At 37.1% G+C, this 21887-nt stretch overlaps 1 protein-coding gene across 1 annotated transcript in view; it reads right to left on the bottom strand.

Moving 5' to 3' along the window:
* Nucleotides 1-21887, bottom strand: part of MMP16 (matrix metallopeptidase 16) — a 383499-nt gene that overhangs the window by 36143 nt on the left and 325469 nt on the right. Inside the window, exon 7 of the mRNA XM_019527889.1 lies at nucleotides 3149-3287. Coding sequence (XP_019383434.1) covers nucleotides 3149-3287 — 139 coding nt within the window. The remainder of the gene's footprint in view (nucleotides 1-3148; nucleotides 3288-21887) is intronic.

A 21887-nucleotide genomic window follows, 5' to 3' on the forward strand; every position in this document is an offset into this window, starting at 1 on the left:
AAGTCTGAATTAAGCCCTCAGTTTCTTCACATCATAATTTACGTTTATGCAACTCCAATTACGACTAACAAATTTACACAGAGAGGTTCTCAGATATCATGGTGATGTAAATCCTTATTAAAACACAAATAGAAAAACATATGAGAGAGACCTAGACAGAATCAAGCTCCACAGCTACACAGATGGGCTGAGTTGTGGAGAAGAAGGAAAAGAGGTGATTTGAAGGAGATGTATATAAATCAGTGAATTTAATTAGTGGAAGCTAAAACAGGAGGAGGAACCTCTTCCTTCTACTGTTTTGCTCTCAGTAGGTGGGAACCTCGAGAAGGCAGACAGAGAAGGAATAAGATCACCTCTGTGCTGCTCTGCTCTCTCTCTTTCTTTATCTCTGTATCTTTTCTTGAGCTAGAATGGGAGAAAATGAATAAGACAGAATTAGAGTGAATACCAGCAGATGAATACTAAGGCAGCAGCTGTTTCACTCTTGTAGCATGCAGAAGGAAAACAACTGAAAGGAAATGGGTTGAATAGGGCTTATGCAATGAGACTGACAGATCTTTGCTTCCAGGTAACCTGATTAGAAGGATCCAAGACAATGTTTTTGTGGTATTTTATATTAAAAAATTAGTCTTAATTATGAAGAATTAGAGGTAAAGGGTTATTGAGAAAATTGAAAAAGGTATTATTGAGAAGATGAAAAAAATGTAACTTTTCACATGATTCTTTTATTATTCCATTATTAACTGGCCCTGGAATTTATGGGTACCTATACATGTGCCGGATGCCTGCTTCAACATCAAGAGCAGACTTGATTGATTAGCATGCTCCAGCAGCCTTGGCATCATGTGTATTTAGCATCCCTGCACTTCAAAATGGTGGTGGGGGTGCTTTAGTGTCAAACAAGCTTTAGTTAAAGTGTCCCCACCACCATTTTGAAGTGCGGGACACTGAATACACGAGATGCTGTGGGCACTTTAATTAGAACAGCTCCCAAGAGTCGCTCTAATTAAAGCACCCCGCACACCGGAGTACATGTAAAGACGCCATATGTTATGGTTGTGTGGCTACCACATACACAGTACATAAAAAGACCCGCAACTTGCCTTAGGATATGTATAGGGTTCATGAGAACCCTTTTTATTAACTGAACAAAATATTCATCATCATTATCTGTATTTAGCCAGGGTGCAGTATTTCTGCATACTATTTAATATTTGCCACTTTGCACTCCACGGTAATAATTCGATCTGGGATATAGTCCTTCTTCATCATGGTAGTGCATCATACAGCATTATGCTAGTGCTCCTACTATAAAGGTGGGTCCACTTTTGAAATAACAACCTCAATATTACTTTGAAGCTGTTTCTTCTGTTTTTCATAGGCATAATGGGCACTGACAGATGTGGAAAAAAAGCCAAAACAGAACAGTGCTTGACTGGAAGAGGAATCACATCAGTTTGACTCAGCTTGCCCAGAGCTTGCACGCTTCAACAGGGGTTTTGGAGCGTTAATCTAATAGCTAAGGGTAAAGTGCTGTTTTGTTTTTTTTACCATGTCTGTAAGCAGCTAATGATATGAAAAAGAGCAGAACAATGAATCAGTCACAACCTACATATTTCATTCTGAGCTTTACAACCGGATTCCTAATTGTCATTTCGGATTCTTCTTCTTTGACAATTCCTAGCTTATAAATAATCATATTTTACATTGGCTTTCATTTCCACTGAACAAGTTTTGATGTTAAACTGGTATTTCTTTAACATAAAGTACAATTTTCAGATTAAATCTAAATTGGATGCATATTTAATAATTTTAAAATTAAAGAACAGCTGATGTCTGAAGTAAACCTTGGAAAAAAACATACTGCTTAATTCAGTATACAAAACATATTTTCTTAGTTTTATTCTTTATCATACTTTTTTTTTAATTACTAGTCACATTTACATGAAAATGGAATATCTGTTAGCAATTCATTTCCCACCTGAAATAAGAAACGTCATGATTTCCATCAATTCACTGGAAATGATCTGCTACAGTAACATGGCACAGATGACACACAGTAAGATACATACAGCAGGAAGAGATGGTACTTAAAATATGCAAATGTCTCTAGTAATACCAGAGATGAAGACAAAACTATGGAAAACACATGGAACCTTAAGGTAAAATCACGTTACACTTAGACCAGTGTTTCCCAACCAGTGTGCCATGGCATAACAGTGTGCCATCAGAAATGAACAGGTGTGCCACAGAACTTTGCCATGGCAACGAGCTACAATAGGTATGAGGATGGGGAATGCCTTAACAGGTGTGCCACAGAAAATTTGTATTAATATAAGTGTACCCTCAGCTGGAAAAGGTTGGGAAATACTTACTTAGACCATACTAAGAACACTTTAAACATGAGTGTTCACAAGCTAAAGTTCTTTAACTCATGTTATGTGTCCTCTGAGCAGTTCAAAGTTATGTCACTTCAGGCAGGGGCTACCTCTGGGCTGTGTTACCTAGCTCCTCTTAGGGTAACTTCAGCCTGTTCTATGGAGATAAAATAAGCTATTTGCTGTCCTCCAGCATCCCATGATGCACTGCTCCCCCTACATCAGAGCAAAGATAAAACCCAGGTATCTTGGCTTCTAGCACTCCTGCTCGCCAGCCCACTAGTGCCAAGTCAGAGCTATCCAGGCAAGAACTAACCCTTACTATATGATGGCCCACAACATGTAACCTTAACACCACTTAAATATTCCACAGATTTAGTATGGTCTAAGCATAATGTGTAATGTCAGCTTTACTCATTCACATGTTGTTAGTCCACACAATTTTTAATCCACACACAGAATGTCAGCAAAGATTTAACATACTCTTAATTCATTTTTGTCTTCCTGTCAGTGATACTTCCCTACCTTTACCAGAGAAAAATTACAAATATAAAAAATTATATATATATATAAAAGCAACAGAAATGGTAGCTAATATGAGCAAAGAACGTGGCAGGCTTGCATTTTATCATTATCTGTTCACTCATCCAGCAATCCCCTAAATTCAGAGTTTCTCACAAGTCACAGGTGATGTTATGTGTGTAGCAGAAAGCTTTTACTTGTAGTATCAGCAAGCTTTCAAGTGTTACCTTGATTTTAGCTCTTCTTACCTTTAAAGAAAACAAAATTCCCCTCGCTGTTTTCATAAACTGCATCAATGCTTGGAGGCAGTCCCCTCCAGAAATAGGTGATCTGCATGGGATATCCATCCATCACCCTATTGTTTCTGACACGCCAAAACCACTGATCCTGAAAACCAAACAAATGAATCTTTTAGCATAATCTGAGGCCTCTCTATATGTTGAGCTGCTTTTCAGAGACTGGGAAAACACATTGAATATTAGTATGGGACAACAACTTCTCTTCTTTGTCTATGTATATTTGTATTAACTCCAAATGAGTATAAAATAAATTTAACCCCAGCCAGGAAACGACAGCAAAAAAAAAGCCTCTTACAATAGTGATTCAGTGATACGTTAAAATAATTAAAAACAAAATATTAGACATATCCACAGAGAGGCAGAAAATTGATAATACTTCTTTCCATGCGTCTACCTGACTTTTCTGTAACAAACATCTATTCTGCTTAAAAACAAAGGACAGGAGAGCATGCGTATTAAACAAAAAAAGGCAATATTCTATTTAGAAACATACTAGCGTTTCCGGTATTATTTCATAGAATGTAATGGAATGACTCAAGGGTGTCAATGGATTTACTCAGAACAGCTTTCAGGCCTATTGAGAAACAGTACTAAGAAATAATTTGATTCTGAACAGCTACTTCCTGTGTTTGTCATGTTTAGAGAAAGCTGTACACACGAGACAAATGACCCCATTTTAGTTAAATGCACTGCTCTAGGGGCAAGCATACTGTATTTAACATCATCAGTCTTGCATCAGGTATTTGTTTAGGAAGAACTTACCATATTAGTTTAAATATCCTTTGCCTTGAATGTTTTCTTTTTGAAGGCCTAGACTGAACAACAATCAATGTCAACATTCAGCCTTCAGTTCTTTATTGTATTATTTCCAAATCCTTTGCTAAGTTAAATGACTGAAGGATGAACAGTAACCTCCCTATACGCTTGATGAACTTTCAGTTTAATCTTATTCAACAAAATTCAAATCTCCTGTGAAAGGTACCTGATATCCAGGAAGGTGCTCTATCTGCAGACCAGGAATAATGTAGGGATTGGCACTGTAACCTTACCCACTCTGTCCTGACACGAGCCATCTGAAGCTCAGAGAAATCAGTGGAATGACTCCCATCTAAGTATGGGAGGATTAGTTCATTTGACAATCTGATTCACTTCTTTTCTGTAGTCATTGGTTAAGAAGCTATTTCTTGCTAATGAGACCCTGGCCACTAGCTATGATGGTAGATTTGCAATGTGGATACCGACACACTGCACTAAGAACTGCACAAATATGACCAAGTGTTGTATGCAGACTATGATATCACCAACACTTTCAGCCTTTATCAGTGATACCCATTGCACAAACCAACCCTTAAATCTATCATTCTTGCATGATGTTGCCATTCACAATATCATCTTTCCCTATAGGCTAAACTTAGCCTCTGCTTGCCAGAGCCTATAGTTACACTGTCCCAACTGGGAAGTGGGAGGAAAATATTATGTGAGGAATTAGCTGAGGGTAGGGTGACATTTCCCTGATATGGCTGCCAAGGTTGGAGAGCCAGATCTGCCCTAAGTGCAACTCTTTCATATATGACATGGCGGAAGGGAGGAGCAGGGGCTGATCAAGTAAACGTTCCCTTCATATGTAATGGATACTTAATTTCTTCACTATAAACCAAGGCCCTTCAGTTTAGATGATTTCTATGCAAAATGCTATGCCAAATGCCTGACACATATAGTTAACTCCTTTCTTTTCTTTTCACAAGTAAATACAAATTACATATGGAGTAATAAAGAATGAATATTACAAGGGATGAGAGCTAAAAGAAAGAGGAAAAATAGCATCATCTAAGATCTCTGTAACAGAAGGCTAAAATGGTAGCTTAACCTTCCTTCTGCATAGGTCAGCCTATCAAGAAAATGATATCTGCAGTCTTGTGGGAACTGGCACAGCTCTGAGAAGAGATTAATATTTTTGCTAGGGTAGGCTTATGAAGAGCTGTATTAATCATTCTTCTCAAGTAGAAGTTGCAATCTTCTTTAATTGTTCATTTTTCAACCAGTATATCTATCCAGACTGGTGAAGAAAATAACAGCATTGCATATCTATAGTAGAAAGAAATATTTCCATCCCAGATCTACTGTGAGGAAGTTAGCCTAGTAAAAACTACTCAAATAGATTAGTCATTCTGAAGGGTTTGGTTCTGAAATTTATAACTGGATGAAAATGGTACTATTAAGAAAATATCTTTTTCTCCTCATGTCTGGCTTTTGGGGCTGCTAGTGCAACATGATTATACATTATAGCTGCAGTATAATGGTCTGATTAGACTACTATTTTTGGCCTCATCCACTTTCTACTATAAGATATATTACGGCTCTTAAGGAAGGCCAGCAAATCAATTTTTAGGATGAACTGTTTAAATTCCAGTTAAGAAAAGGCAAAAGGAAAAAATCAAATGATAACATAGAATAACAAGGATCTAGAAAGACTGAGAAACAAGGATTTAGCACATGTTCCGAAAGCTACCACAGAGTATGTCATCTTCGGTGAATTTTTTTTAATCATAGCACATACATGAGACAAGAGACCTTATGGGAAGTAAAAGTTAAAAGGAAAAATATTCTTAAAACAGACATTAGAAAGCATTTTCCAACAATAATAAATCCTTGGAATGGGTTTGCAGGCAAGGTATTTGAGGTATAATCAATCTAAGAATGGCTAGGTGCTGTTCTGGGAAAAAATGATGTTGCAAAACCAGATCTAAAAAATATATTTTGTGTGCTACAGGACTTATCCAGGTTCTAACAGGTCTTCCAAAAACTGGCCCATTGACTTTTAAGTAAAATCAGATAGCTTCACAACAGCATCACACATCTAGAGAAAGGGTTGGTATCCTTTTGCTAGTGTCAGCTGGAGCTTGTGACCCAGCTATAGCTGTGGACCAGAAGTGTTTGCCCCACAGAGCTGAACACCAGCTGCTTGAGCTTGCCATTGTAGATTTCCAACCCTTCTGCAGTGAGGGAAACACAAGACTTGGACGAGCAAAAGACTGCAATGGAGGGGAAAACTGTGGGGTGATAGGTGGCACATCACACCTTCACGAGCCACATCAGACCATTTTGTGGTAGACTGCTTACTATCCCTATAGTCTAGGGTAAGTGAGATTGTGAACAAGTATTCAAAAACTTTGGTGAACAGGGATGAACTTAAGAACATACTTTCCTGAACTGGGACTAACTAATGGGCTCAAGATTGCTTCTCAAAGTGATCCTCAGATTTGGCAAAGTTTTGAAACCCCTCTGATAGGCAAAGCTTATAAAATGTTAGTGTAGCTAATAAATCTAGATTTTCAGCGAGGACGTTAGAGCAAACCTTGTAAATCTCATTCAAGCATTTTCAGGAGGCTATATGTGCAGTTCTAATAACAGTAACAATCTCCTTTTGATTAGACTTAAAAGACACAATGTCAAACTGTCAAAAGATGGAATTTATAACATTCTGACTGTATTTTCATTTTAAGAGGTTTTTAAAAATTGAGCATGAAGAAATTCAGTCATAAACTCACATAATGGTAACAGGTGAAAATAAGGTTTATTGACTTTGCACTTTAACTATTGCTATAAATTTCTGTAGTCATGAAAAGGAGAAAAAATACTTCCCCAAAACAACAGAAAAAGATCTGACTACTATTATGATGTAGTAATTTGGCTAAAACTCATTGTAATAATACCAGACACAACATTCTATTTAATGATACAAATACACAAAGAGAAAATTCAGACAACTGAAGAGTCTCAATCATCACCACTTTCCAGCTAGTAAGTGACAAACGTATTAAAATATGATTTCCCATAGATCTTTGTAGGCTGTGGTCAACATGTCAAGTGTAATAGCTCTCTGCCCAGTTGAGCACTTGCTTCTGCTAGGAAGGGAATGGGTCACAAAATCCCCACTGGCCTCCAATAAACAGTGTAAGTAATAGTCCAATTCCTGGGTGACTTTCTGAATTCAGCCTGGGGAGAGGAATAATTCCTTGCCATAGCAGGGAAGACTTGTGCTTGTTAGCATTACTTCATTACTTTGGACCAGTATACTTAACTTCCCATCTCCCCTCCCTACCTAAAAGTTACTCTTGATACCTTTGTTTTGTGCTCCTATCTTATTAACTTGATACCTAGGTTCAAAAGCATTAAAGCAATTCCTTCCACACAATGTAACACATTTTGAGTAAAAAATAAAGAGCATTGCACCAATTCAGAGACACACTCATAAGCTGATCAGGTGTCCAAAATTACTTTCCATAAAGGTAAATTTATTAAACATAGCTTATAAATATCTTAAGAAAGTTTTCATTCCTAACTTTGAGATTCTTCTTTGGTAAACTACAAATTCATTCTTCTCCCTACCCCCACTTTAAAGGCTGAGTACGTATCACTCTATTCAATACTTGCCCAACTTGTAAATATATGAGTGGGCTTTCAAAAATACTTTTTTTCTAATTTTGTGCTAACTACTGGATTGCATTATGGTATTGTGGGCCAAGGTCATTTCCAGTATAATACAACAATAATAAATGCAATTATACAAGCAATGAATTGGGACCTGTGTCTGCTGATGAAAGGATTAGTGAATTCCTGGCCTACATGAATTCCACAGTACAGAACAGTTTGCCAAACTAATGAAGCAATATACTCCAGCTTCAGTAAGCGTTACTCTCATCTTGCATCAAGAGTACCATTCTCATCCTGATATTCCTTTCAGAGCTCAAAAATTATCTTCCTTACTATGTTTCTGCTATGGATTTCATGTCAAGTTATAGTTCAAATACAGGGAGCTGAATTTAATAAAGGCCTTTTCATTTTGCTAATGAAACTCGATGATCTTCTGAGGTCCCTTCCAGCCCTAATGTCCATGAATCTATTAAAGTATTTTAATATTTGCCTAAACTATTTACAACTTTGAATGTGTATGTGTTTACGATTTACACCAAGTTACATTCATAGGCCACGTCCAGGTGAGTGTGGCTATATGGTATGTAGCGCTGCAGGTAAGTCTGCAGCTATGCTCCAGCTGCCGGCCAGGTTCCAAGTTGTAGGATCACTGCTGCTGCAGTCCTGGGAGGCCCCCAGGACCCCATGTACGGCTGTTGGCGCCAGGACAGTGCTGGCCCCAGCTTCCCCTACCCCACTTGGCCCCACCTAGGGTAATTTGCCATGTGCCAGAAGGCACGTGGCACAGGCATTCCTCTGGGACACTAGCAGCTGCACAAGGTGTGCGGCTGCTTGTTGTCCCCAGGGAACCAAATGTTCACACTCATGTGGACATGGCTATAGGTGTCTATCTTTTGACTCTTGATTTTAAATCAGTCAATCATCATGCGTTATGTAGAGAAAAATAGCTAGGAAAACACAGGAGTAGGCAGGACCCCTCATCAGTGCCCCCTCTTCCAATTCCAATTCCAATTCCTATTTAAGTAAATTACTTGTTTCCAGTCTATTCAGTACCACTGATCTCTGCAAGTCCATTCATATCTTCTGATAAAGTAGGCTGTTGCTGACAAAAGCTTATGTTTCTCTGAAAAAGTTAGTCTCTAAGTGTCACCCGACCTTCCTATCATACATTAAAGTAGACATAAAAGTCTATGACATTATTAACTTTCTATTGATTAGTATCAGGCTCTCTCTGCACCTCTTTTTCTTTATCTTGATTAGTATAAGGAATTTCATTTCAAGATCCAATTAATTTTTTCCTTCATGTTCTTCAAACCACTTTGCAGGCTTATTTCACTGTCCCTTCTCTCTCCGCTCCCACTCTTCTTCCTCCTTCCACTTACTCCCCACACCATCTGCTCGTTTAAGAGCAGCGCCAGACTCCTTTTTGTCCCTAGCTGCATCTGTCCATTACTGGAAATGTCATCTGCCCTGAAGGGTCTACTATTTGGAACAACTTTCTGAGTTTTTACCTCCATGTCTGTCCACATTAATAGTTATGGTTGACCTTAAAGATGTCCTAACCCCAAAACCTGTTGACCACCTATACTATGACCTCCTTAGCTTGAATTCCAGTGACAGCCCAGTGCCATCCCAGTTCTGCTACACCTTAGGGTCTGAGATTGGTTATGTCACTCAGCCCACCTCTGTGAGCTAAGCATTAAGAATTCACATGGGTGCTTCAGGCCTTAAGTCTATTGCCAGCAAACCCATAGGTCTTTGTTCCTTACTTTGAGCTCTCTGTCACCCCCCTTCCTTTGTCTATTGTCCACAAACAGAGACAAACCAACAGGAAGAGACAAATAGTCTACAAACTGATTTGTAGAAGAGCTCCACTTCACAAAAAAGCAGTTGGTTTTGGTGCCAGCTGCAAGATATAACATTAGAAGGGGAAGGTTGGCTCATGTGGCTTCAACTGATTAAAGCTGACATCAAGAGTCAACCCTAAGTACCTGTGTAGACCTCTCCTTTAAGTATACATCCATTTTCAATCATAAATGAAAGCACACTGAATTAAATCTTCCACTGGTTATATCAGCATTGCTTAACTGACTTCAGTGACTCAAAGAGTTCTACACAAATTTATATTAGCAGAATAGCTAGATAATGTCTTTGTCGCTCTTAATATCTTTGCCTTTCCTGTTATTTATTAATAAATTCTGTAGATGTTGCTAACATGAAATACAATAGAAAATATCAAGTTGCATTGCATTGTGTGACTTAAGTTTCCTTTTTAAAGCACACAGAAAATCTGTGTGGTTAGAAGAAAAAAAAATATCTGTCCATGCAGTTCAGGTGATAAATCATAATGGGAAAAGAAGCTTTACTTGCTCTTTTTCTTCTTAAATGATCAAAGCTTAAGTTTAAGGACTCTGAAAAAACCTTTTCTTGCCTGAAAAAAGCACTCTGGAAGGGACTGTCTCATGGGCAAACTTTGATTTTTCAAAATCAAAGCAAGCAGAACCATCTCCTTATTCATATAGCTCATATGATGAGAGTTTACAACTATCAGACTAAGGGTTTTGCACTAGGAAAACCATTCTACCTACACATTGCTGTTGTGAAGCTATCTAATCAATCTTACTGACAACTGCCCTCAGAACAGAACACTTAGTGCAGCAGTAAATGATATACTTAGTGTATCATACTAAAGTTTAAGAACCTGAATCCAATTTTACCTCTCCAGGTATTTCTTCTTTAATCACCAATGGCAGTCATTTACTAGAATACTCTGACAGTATGACATTGAAAGCCTTTAATTTTCTGTTCAAATTGCTGCATTTGCATCAACATATGGATGTGAACTAAAGACATGGGGTGTAGACTTGATGCTAATCTAATGCTTTGAACTAGGCGTCTCTTTTATTTTTAAGAATAAAAACAAAGAAAGTGCAATTACACACAGTGGTTCTCCCTGATGTATGGTAAAAGTATTTATTTTATTGTGACAATTTTTTCTGTAGCAACACTTCAAAGGGTAGTTATATTTAATCTACACTTGTTGACCTTAAACAACAAGGGCTGTGCCAAAATACATAATCATTTATGGTTTCTAAACCTCAGATTTATTTATTTATTTCTCAGTTCAGTCAGATCCCAAGCTAATGCCTGCAAACCCCAAAGCAAAGCAAGCCCCAAGAGGCTAGCTGTGGGCACTCTCCAGAGGCTGTGCCTTATTTTTGGAGTTGAATGGTGGGAGTAGATCACAGTTACTCCATTATGGATTGCAATGTGGGAAGAAGGTGTACATTTGTGTGTGCATGTACATATTGACACACACACATGCAGATGCAGATACTTTTTAAGAATGGTTTTGCCCAGAGAGAATATAAAACTTCTAAGCATTCTTTCATTTGTGACCTGGCATATATAACCCGTCCACCAATGGGTAGGGATGTAATATGGGGAAGCTGTGCTGACAAGTTCTGGACAACTTTTAAACAACAAGATATTACCTTTCTTTTTTCCTTGCTAATTGCCAATAATTTCCCAGTAATTATTTTACCTTGCTAATTCCCAAGATAATCATGTGGTTTTCTCTGCATCTATAATTTCTCTCTGGCAACCCTGTATGGCACATTTTTTGGAGGTAGACTACTCCTTGTATATGAGCAATTACTTTCAGTGCAGTATTTCTTTCCCATTGTTGGAAGTGTTTCTCTGATTAATTCATCAGCTGGAAATAGCTTCAAGATACACAGTCAAATGATTCAGCTCATTTTCATTTAAACATGTTCATAAACAAAGTTATATTACTGGCAATTTTGCAGACCATGCATAGATGAACATGTTATACAATATGACTAAAGCAATTTTGTAATGTGATTTATCTATTAGAGGAGTAGGAAAGGGACATAATCCTGAAAGGATATGCACATATTTGAAAGATTCACTCTTGTACTTAAAAGAAATTTCAATCTCCTCAGCAGGTGATAAAGTTCAAGTTAGGATTTGATTATATTAGACAAATCTATTTTTGTCTTCCTTGGCAAATATATTTGATTATGAATTCTGAAACTGTTAGTTTTCCAAGATATACAATTTTAATGTACATCTAATTATATTATTCTCTCAAAATGTCATCAACCTTGGCATATCAGCTTGGACAAATGATTTATTGCATCCATTCCAATTACCGGCTGGACAAAGAAATACATTGCAATGCATACAAGTTGGTGTCTTTTCCTTTCAGTTTGCAATTTCATTTAATGCCTTTTTTATAGCCAGCTAAATTGTGATGGTTAGCTATGTTCCTCCAAGTTTGCAGGTCATCATCACTTTGTAGTTCAAATGCATCAAAACATTAATTTAATAATTAAATATAAGATAGCTACATCAGGTAAAATTAAATTTAGCCAAAAGTAGAGTTAAGAAAAAGGGGAAACTGATAAAACATATATGTTAGAATTAGATAGGCATCAGCATTAAAGAAGGAAAGAAACTGTTTACGAAGGCTAAAATAGTAACAAAGAAAATGAGAAGCTGTAGGATGACAATAAGGAATGGGAAACTGAAATTGAGTGTAAGGGTAAATATCCAAAAAAGATGCATAGAGAGAACCTACAGAGCTGTTTGTGGAAGAAAGAAAGCAAACCTTATTGCTAGTTACCCAGAAGTAGACTGAACAAAGACACAATACACAAATCCCATTAGGCTGGGAGAGGATGGACTAGATAACTTTATGCAGTTCTAAGTGGTGTAGTGCTTAGGCCTAGAGAATAAGAACCAGTAGAAAAGGATTCTATTCTTAGCCTTGTGATTGACTTGTTGCCTGAATTGGGATAATCATAGGGCCTCTCTAGACACCAGTATCTTCTTTAATATATTGAGTACGATGGTAAGATGTATGAACATTTTGAGCATTCTTAATAACCATATTTGGAAACCTTGAAATAAAGATGGTGTATTACAATGTCCATAAATAAAAAGTCAGTGTGTAACCAGCAGTTTGCATATAATGGTACCCAATTACCAAAGTTTCCTCCTAATCTTAGAATATACAATAACAGCAATGACTCAAATACCCTTGGCAATCACATTAAGTGCAAATTCTTATTCTTTGATTCTGTAAATTCTCATTGTAAAAAAATTTAATCCTAGCAATGTTCCTTTTTTGACTACTTCCATCTAATACCTAAAAAATAATCAGTACTTTCTCACTTTTAGAAATAAACTCTCTAATCTGTATTGTTATAAATATTTTATATCAGTTTAGGTCTTTATTCTGACCTAACCTGTCCTTCAGAGTCCTTTAGGGATATGTAACAGTGTTGATAGTGAATAGAAATAAAAACAGTTTGCCAATGTTTCAATTCATCTGTAATAAAAAAAAATCTAATAGAGTTCTAAGGGCAAAAATAATAGAACTTTCTGGTTTTCTGCCCATCATTTTCTCCTTCTCCTCTGTACCTATAACTATTGCCAACAGTAAAACATTAATGTACTGTGAAATCTGTAGAATTCTGCCCTTTATTTTTATACCTAATCAACTCTACATATAATTCTGCAACTATGTATTACAGCCCGAACCATAGTTCCAAATTATACCCACTAATAACAGGAAAACTACCAAATGTAACACATTAAAAATGTGCAGAGCACTTGGAGGAAGAAAGAAAACCTTTAGCAACTTTTGTAGTTAATGGCTTCCAAGAAAAAAAAAGAAAAAAACCCCACAACCTGTTAGCAGACAGAGAGGAGAAGTGCATCAAATAAGACATTAAATAAAATCAGCTCACTGCTGACTCAGTGGAAGGCGCTCAAAATGATCGTCAAGACTCAGATCTAAAAAGATGCTCTCACATTCATTGGTCTTTCCGTTCCACTGAAAGCCTGGGTTTAACAAAGAAAAAATGAAGACATTAGGCCTTTTCCGTAGTTGAACTGATACATACATTTAGCACTCTTGTCCTGCCCTTGAATGCTGTTTGCTCCAAAAAAAGAAGATAGTACAGAAGAATTCAGCAGCATCAAGGGAATGTGAGGATGCAGGTGATTTTACCACTAATTTTGTTCAAGGTCTGCTTTTCATTAAGTGGAGACTAACACCAGTTCCCAATGCCTGGACCACAATAATCCTTTTTATGTACACTGCACAAAATTCATCTTTGAAAATAAACCTTAAATTGCATATAAGTAGTGATAAGGCCTTGTGCTGACTGCAAAGAGATGATTAAAATTCACTATTAATAGACACAATAGAGTAAGATACAAGGGAAACAGCAGGAAGGTGAAAGGTCTTATTACAGTTGTAAATTAATTATATTTTGTATTATAGTTGTATTAAGTGTGTATTAAATCCAGAGTAGCAAAGGGCCTTTTTTACAGGAATGCAAGCATCCTGTCTGAATTGGTACTAAATCAAAGTCCAAAAGGGTATTTAAAGTATACAATGTTGAAAGAGATACTATTTGTAACTTTAAATAGACACCTGGCATTTTTTTTGTTTTTATTTTTTTTTGAGACAGAGTTGACCCTGATCAGGTTCTAATTTCATTTTGCCAATTTAATTTTTCAGTTATTTCAAAAGCACATATAATTTTTCATGTCCTCTTCTATGCATAAACTTATTGAATTGTATTATGTACTCAACTATGTCCTTCCCTTGAAGACTCCAGGCTTGGATAAAGTTGTCTCTGGAAGACAGCTTCTGCACTGACTGTGCATTCAGGGAACCCCTGGGACTGAAAAAGAGTTAAGCTCCACATTTAGCATCACTATGAGATTACTGATTGCCTCTGTAGCTATTAATATAGTTTAGGTAGAGGTAAATTGGTGGTTTGTTAGGGGTCATGAAAAATTTATTCTGTCATTTTCCTCCTTACAGCCATGATCCTGTTTTCTCTGCAGTTAACTGGAATTTAGCCAGTTAGTAGTACATTATAGTACTGTGGTGTTAATGCTGCATTCTTAATCACCTCACATTTTTCATCCACCTCTTTTGATAACATCTATTTTACACTTTCCATGTTTTGAATGTTGACTATACCCAGGCAACTGGAAACAACTATTTGACAAAATAATATTTATGGAAGTGAAGACAATAACAACCTAAGGGACTTAAATGTATAAGACAGAATGACTGAATTCAGTTATTTTAAGATTTCAGGGTTTGTCTAGTGTTTTCCTTTAATTAATAACAACTCAATGTCTGCTCCTACTTCTTCTGGGATCAAGATCAAGAAGTCAACCAATTTCAGTGAGATCAAGTATAGATTCCACTTTATGATACAAGACACATATGACAATATGGATGTCACTTAACTTTAGATTGGTTTATGAAACAATTACACTTAAGAATACATCACATTTGTACATTATTTAAAACACTTTAACATTAGGATGATATACATTAGGAACAGGGAAGGTTTATATACATACCATAGTACTAGTGTTCATCCATTAGCAAACGAATTTACTACTGGTTGCTCATTATTTATCTGAATCCTCTAAATTAATGCAGCTCTTTCAAGGGGCTTCAGACAACAATAATCAGTGTAGACTAGATATGAAAAGCTCCGAAATGTGATGTAGGAAGTCAGGACACTCTTCACCTCTCAGAAAAAGCATAGCACCTTTCATTATCATCAGACCCAGATCTTTAAACTCTGTGGTTTAAGCTCTGAATTCATTCAAAGAAAAAAGGAAGGATGCAAATGCAACAGCCAGAAATCTGCCATAAACTCTCACAAACACTGAACTGATTTCCATATTACAAGCCTTAAAGTGACCATTCAGCATTGGAAGTTGATCAGTTGCTAAAGCACTCTTGCAAATGTTAACATACTATGTGCATTATTTATTACAGGCTCACTCATTCCTATTAGGCAGAGGAGTTACTATTGTTCTATATTAAGAGATGATTGGGACTAATACCCTCTTGTTAAGTGATTTTATCTAGGAAAGCTCTGTGCAGGAGCAGCACATAAGTTTCGGGAAGGTCCATTCTTTTGTCTGTTTTTCTACGTGACCTGCCTGATGCACAGGGATATCAAATGACTTTTCCAAGGCCAAAACACATCTCATTTTTCATTAAATGCCAGTGCCTTCTTGGCTTCTTGTTCTCTACCCCCACCAGAAGACAACACAGCCTCCTTAGCACATCTGAGGTAAATGGAAAATTCTCTCTCACTGCCTAAGTGGAACACACATGGGATTCTTGAGAGCAACTGCAAAGCCATGAGGTTTAAACATGAGCATCTGAGATCAGGAAGGCAGGAGCTCAAAGATTAGGGAAAATCTACGTAAGTGAAGCTCTTTGTTAAAGGAATGTAATAATCTATCTATGCTTTGTCTGCCTGTTTCTCTATAAGTACAAAAGAACCCCTTTTCATTTTAATCTGTTGTGTACATATATTTTATGAGCTCTGAATGAGGTGTAGCTATAATGCACAGTCTTCTTTATCCAAAGCCTGTATAGCTGATTCTGTTTTGTAAGCTGTGATGACAAAGATGAAAGAGAAGAAAGCATTGCTGAAAATACAGCAAAAGAGCCTTCTTTATACACTACATCAAGTTCCTAAGTACTCTCCATTAAGCAAAATGTTAGCAATCCCTCAGAAACCTTTGCTGATTTAAAAAACATAGGAATTGCAACAAAATACCTATACATTTCAGTTTTCCCTATTTCTAGTGACATATGACATTGGATCTAAACATGCAATTCCACCTTCTTTTATAACCCTTCCATTTTCTTTTTCTCTCCCTATTTGCTCTCTATTCTCCTTTAATTTTTTATTGTGCCCTAGCTCTTATTTTTGTCATTAAAATTTGGATTTTTTTTTATCCACAGCAATAACTTATCTCTGTTCTGTGCCCTCCTTTTTCCTGTATGCTTTCTTTTCTCTCTCTTCATTCTCTTGCCAAGCTCTGTGTTCTCTATCTCTGCCATCTCTTTTCTGCATCCCTTCATCTCATCATCTCTTCTCTCACTTCTACTTCTGTTACCTTCATTTTCTTGGTTATTTCCTACTGCTCCTCCTGCCTCTGGATTCTTTTCTCTACCTCACTACTTCACCCTTATCATTTCTTTTCCCCTAGCCCAGTCACTACATACTTTCCTGTGTTACTCTCAGAAGTAGTTTCTTCACATGAAAGATGCGTTAACTCTTGGTCTTCAGCAGTACTTATATTTAAGAAAAAGGTAGGACAATCATTAGAACAAAGAGGTAGAAATATTAAAGGCTCACTGGAGTTCAACAAAGCATAACTACTTTTTATGTCATATAGGTAGCAGTTCAGTCCCACTGAAACCATCTCAAACCACTCCAACACATGCAATCTGGGCAAATCTGTAGGAGTTGCCGCAGTATCAAGTCTGGTGCTTTAGTTCCACAACATTTCAGTCCTAGGGTGAATCTTTTGGAAATGTGTGGATATGTAACCACAGGGGACTCAAAGGGCCTATTAACTATTTTATGTGCCTTCTTCCAAAAATGTCTGCTCTAACTCATACCTTCTATTGCTTTTTATGTTGCATGTAAGAGCCTTTTCCTACAAGTGGTCCTTTTCCTACTATTTTTATGGTCACACATGTCTGTTAAACTTCTTTCCTAAATGAGCTGTCACTGACAGAGAAAAAAACATTCTATTTAAACTCCTTCCCAAGAGCATGGTGGCCTAGACCACATATCAGGTTGAACAGATACAGATGCCAGTGAAATCATGGAATCATAGAAAATTAAGGTTGGAGGGGACCTCAGGGGGGTCATGTAATTCAATCCTCTGCTCAAAGCAGGACTTTCCCTAACTAGATCATCCCAGCTTAGGCTGTGTCTAGCTGGGTCTTAAATACCACCAAGGATGGAGATTCCACCACTTCTCTGGGTAACCTGTTCCAGTGCTTTACCACTTTCCTAGTGAGAAAATTTTCCCTAATATTTAACCTAAACTTCCCTTGCTGCAACTTCAGGCTATTTATTGCTCCTTGTTCTGTTATCTGCCAGTTTAGCTCCATCCTTTTTGGAACCACTCTTCAGGAATGCATCCCATCAAAACAGGAAACAGTCCCAGTAGCTGCAAACACCATGAAGACTCAGTTAAAGTGTGAAATAAAATTCAACACTAACAAAAGAGAAACTGCTGGACTAAATGGTTGGATAGAGGAGTTGTACAGCCTTAGTCCAAGCACATTGTTGTCATACACTACCCTGGCTTCTTTTTACAGGGAGAGAACTTCTCCTATAGCATACTAGCTTACCCTAGGAAACCTGATCTTTATCCCCTTTGTTCTTCATGTTTCTGTAAAGGTACACTAATAATTATCCCAAAAGTAATTAAATCTACTCATTAAACATGAATATTATCAAAATAGGAAAGACTTGCTACACAGTTGCTTTTAAAACTTTGTATGTGCAGAATTTAATACTGGGGAATAAACATTTATCCATACATACTATTCATGCCTGACATTTCCAATAATTTTCAGCCTTGCTTGCATTTTCTGTGTTGAGAATTTTAAAAAAGTCAAGAAACAAAAAGCTATTCCACTTCACGTGGTTTGACAAAATTTCACATGTATAACACTAAGTTCTGAACCACTGGAGAGATCATGTGATGCCTTTATATTATATTTGCTTATTTATATTAAAAATGAGCCATTCAAATAAGATATTTACTATTCTATTACTATTCATAATTGCATGTTTCATGTATACCTCCACCAGGGCACTCTGATTTCAGATACAATACAAACAAAATATTGTAAAACTTCAGACAAACAAAATATTCAAGAAATATGTAGTTCTTCAACAAAGCTGTCAGTACACCCACTCATATTTAGAAAAGATTCTGTAAATCATTCTTTTGTGTTCATACACCTGCCTCATCTAACAGACAACATGCTTTGTTGTCTCGCAGGGTGACTCGCATCATCAGGGGACAGCAGGGCAGGCCCTACGGGGAGAGGCTGCGGGACCGGAACTTGTTCAGCCTCCACAAGAGAAGGCTGAGGGGGGATCTGGTGGCCATCTATAAATTTACCGGGGGGACCAACAGGGAACGGGAGAGTTCCTGGTCCCCTGAGCACTACCAGGAGTAACCAGGAATAACAACCAAAAGTTGATTGAGAGTAGGTTCATGCTAAAGATCAGGAGACACTGCTTCACAGTCGGGGCAGCCAGGAGCTGGAACCGACTTCCAAGGGAGGTGGTGCTTGCTCCTACCCTAGGGGTCTTCAAAAAGAGGCTAGATAATCACCTAGCTGGGGTCATTTGATCCCAGCATCCTTTCCTGCCCATGGCAGGGGGTCGGACTTGATGATCTGCTCAGGTCCCTTCTGACCCTACCAACTATGAAACTATGAAACTTTGTTCAATTGTTTCAGAGGTTTTTCATTGTGTTTAGAATCAGCAACATAAACGGATATTACAAAATTAAACTTTTCAGAACACACATTTTGAGATATGTGATATATTTTGGGTGTTCTGTGTTTTATGTTGGTTAAATAAATTGCATATTTCAAAGCCTATTTTCAAAAACAGGCATCCAATATTGGGAGCTTACATTATCAGTGCCCTACATTTAAAACAAAATTCCCTATGCAATTTGGATATTTACTCATATAGATACAAATTTAGGCATTTGACTGACTACATTGTGCACAAACACGCTTTTGCACAATAACTCTGGATACTGGATGCCTAAATGAATTACAGAAAAAATAGCCAAAAAATTCTGAAAAGCAGGTCCAATTATTAGAACATTAGATTTTCTAAAAAAATATCTTATTCGTATGGGAATGACAAAGCTTTACAGTGGCATCTTTTCAAAGGCATATATGGTAATCCAAATAATATTAAAGTATCTATTAATAGTTGACACTACCCACTATTTAAGGTAGATTTTTTAAGGAGGAGATTTAATAATTTTACCCTCTCTTATTCTATAGGTTTAATTAATTACAAAACAATTTATTTAGTAGCAGTTAATTCTGGAATATTTTATTCTGCTTCTGATGTACTGCTGTGATTTTCAACAAAGTATGAATGCAATATATCCTTTGTCTTTCACTTCTTTTCAGTGACTGAAAAATTTAGAACACATCTTTGTTATCAAAATGCATCTCACTTTTGTAAATATTTTTTATACGTTTCCCCCTCTTTGGTTATCTTTCCTACATGGGTTGTAGCAATGGCATTTATATACTGTAAATTTTTTATCCAGAAGGATTCCTAGGTGTTTTATAAATTGTGGTAGGTATCTATATATTTTAACTGATTACCAGAAACAATCCTTGCCAGATGAAAAATGGAAGTTGGTTGGCGCTGAACAACAAAACTACAAAATACTTGAGGAGAGAATGTAAAAGGATCCAACTGAAAGTGCATAGGAGAATTACTTATGCTAAGCAATTGCAAAATGTGGCACAACTTCTTTAATTACCACAGCTAGTCAGGTGCTTCAGGTTCTCACATCTTACCTGAAAGTCAATACCTTTATAGGTCCATACCAAAACACTTGGGTACTTGTCAGTTCTGACTCAGAAGACTGATGCCTGTTGTATCAATAACAGCATTTCCAAAGGTGCTTTCCTGTAGATTGTGCAAGGAAATAGCCACAAATACTTGGCTTACAAATTGTGACAATATCACAGAGCACATAGAGCTGGTGGGTATACCCATCGGTGCTATCATTTCTCTACGGGTCATTAGAACACATAAAGACTAATGGGTTCCCAGCTGTGAGAACATCCTACCATTCACAAACGTCATTTAATAATGAGCTCCTTTTGGGTGGGCTTCAACCCCACCCACCATTTTAATTAAAGATTTAAGAAAAGTTTCAAAATTCCTCAGCTCCAGTTCTGCTGTACCTACTCACAGGGCGCATCTACATGAGATGCTTTACTGTGCAGTAGGCTAATTTCTCATGTAGTAAAACTGTCTACACATGTGCAGCAATTAGAGCATAGTAGACTAATTTACCGTGCTGCTGGGTAGTCCCATCAGATACAAATAGTATCTGGCAGTGTAGTAAATTACTGGGCTTAAATGCATGTGTAGATGGTGATATCAGGATTAGTTTACTCCAGCTCAATTTGAGCCAGAGTATATTCATGTAGATGAGCCCATATAGTATTCACTTATGAGTTTATGATTTCTGAGTCAGTAGAAAAATGGATCACTCAACATGAATAAAGGGGGCCAGAATCAAACTTTTGTACATTAGAAAATCTCTTTTTCTTCTATATTGAAAAATCAAAGTATGTTTGCCTGATCTAAAACAAAAAGTCTTTCTAAGAAATAAAATATAGTTGATCCTGATAATCCAATAGTACTGTTCTAGATATGGTCAAACCTAGTACAATCATGAGGCTTGCAAACCCAACTTATTTGTATAAATAAATAATATGTATGTGTGAAAATGCTTATTTGGTAGCATTATAATTCAAATTTAACATGGTACCTTTTGAAATACCCAAGTGGATAACAGGCTGATACTGGGTGGATGGGAACTCCATGATTGGAAGCATGTTAGGACAGAGTTAAGGACTCTTTTTTTATGCGTTTCTCCTATATCCTTATGCATGACAGTGTGAAAAGCATTGCCATATAAAAACATCTCTATGTTGACTGATTAAGAAAAAATATGGTTCTACTGATATTACTGTGAAACTATATAAATTTAATGGAAAATAGTCTCCTTCCAACCGTGTATTTAAAATTTCCATACAGAAGAGAAGTAACTGCTTAGCAAACTGTTTAAAGCAAAAATGATAAAAATGTTACCAAAGCCGCTTAATTTCTAAAGGACCTTTTCATTCAACCATGGAGGTAGAGAAGCTTCTGCAGAATATGTGCCACCTACTCATGAGTTTGGGATAAACCTATAAGTTTATCAGGGGTGACCACCAGGATCTGGGGGAGCGTTTGTTCACTAGAGCGCCCCAAGGGATGACGAGGTCAAACGGTCATAAACTACTGTAAGACCATTTCAGGCTGGACATAAGGAAGAATTTCTTTACTGTCCGAGCCCCTAAACTCTGGAACAGCCTGCCATCGGAGGTGGTTCAAGCACCTACATTGAACACCTTCAAGAGCAAATTGGATGCTTATCTTGCTGGGATCCTATGACCCCAGCTGACTTCCTGCCCTTTGGGTGGGGGGCTGGACTCGATGATCTTCTGAGGTCCCTTCCAGCCCTAATGTCTATGAAATCTGTGAAATAAGGCTGTGGAAATTAAAGACTGTGGCTGCACACACACATTCAAATAACT

Source organism: Gavialis gangeticus, unplaced genomic scaffold, assembly GCF_001723915.1.
Source record: "Gavialis gangeticus isolate Ggan-Ray unplaced genomic scaffold, GavGan_comp1, whole genome shotgun sequence".
In the NCBI taxonomy this organism is placed as follows: domain Eukaryota; kingdom Metazoa; phylum Chordata; order Crocodylia; family Gavialidae; genus Gavialis; species Gavialis gangeticus.